General features: G+C 73.1%; 3 protein-coding genes across 3 annotated transcripts in view; 2 read left to right on the top strand and 1 right to left on the bottom strand.

Annotated features, from left to right (window-relative positions):
* The window catches only part of MRPS11 (mitochondrial ribosomal protein S11), a 3922-nt gene extending 3814 nt beyond the window's left edge, over positions 1-108 (bottom strand). Inside the window, exon 1 of the mRNA XM_010571976.1 lies at positions 37-108. Within this exon, the coding sequence (XP_010570278.1) occupies positions 37-89 (53 nt within the window). The 5' untranslated portion in view covers positions 90-108. The remainder of the gene's footprint in view (positions 1-36) is intronic.
* DET1 (de-etiolated homolog 1 (Arabidopsis)) overlaps positions 1-442 on the top strand; it is a 28549-nt gene that overhangs the window by 27636 nt on the left and 471 nt on the right. The window lies entirely within an intron of this gene.
* MRPL46 (mitochondrial ribosomal protein L46) overlaps positions 152-442 on the top strand; it is a 2849-nt gene continuing 2558 nt past the window's right edge. Inside the window, exon 1 of the mRNA XM_010571975.1 lies at positions 152-362. Coding sequence (XP_010570277.1) covers positions 198-362 — 165 coding nt within the window. The 5' untranslated portion in view covers positions 152-197. The remainder of the gene's footprint in view (positions 363-442) is intronic.

Raw genomic sequence — 442 nt, forward strand, 5'->3', positions numbered from 1 at the left:
CTCCCCCCGCCCCTCACCACCGCCACCGCCGCTCACCCCCAGGCCGCTCCGAGCAGCCGTTGCCAGGCGACCGCCAGCGCCGCGCTCATGGCGGCTCCCGTAAGGCGCCCGGAGAGGTCGCCGCAAGGCACGACGGGAGCGAGGAGGAAAGATGGCGGCGCGCGGCGCGGTGCATTGTGGGCCGCGCGACAGCGTTAATGGCGGCGCCCGGGTGCCGAACGGCGGGTTGGGGTCGGTGGTTTTGTACCGCTGCCGCGCCTCGGCCGTGGCGGCTCTTCGGGGCGATGTGTCTGCTGCGGTTGCCCCGTATCACGCAGCCCCTCGAGAAGGAGGAGGAAGAGATGGCGGCCCTCATGGGGCAGGTGGGGGGGGAGGGCGCGCTGGGGGCCTGCTCGTAGGAAAATGGCTGCCTCAGGCCTGGAGGGGAGACCACCCTACGGGG

The sequence above is a fragment of the Haliaeetus leucocephalus genome, unplaced genomic scaffold (genome assembly GCF_000737465.1).
Source record: "Haliaeetus leucocephalus isolate CR32 unplaced genomic scaffold, Haliaeetus_leucocephalus-4.0 Scaffold339, whole genome shotgun sequence".
Lineage (NCBI taxonomy): Eukaryota > Metazoa > Chordata > Aves > Accipitriformes > Accipitridae > Haliaeetus > Haliaeetus leucocephalus.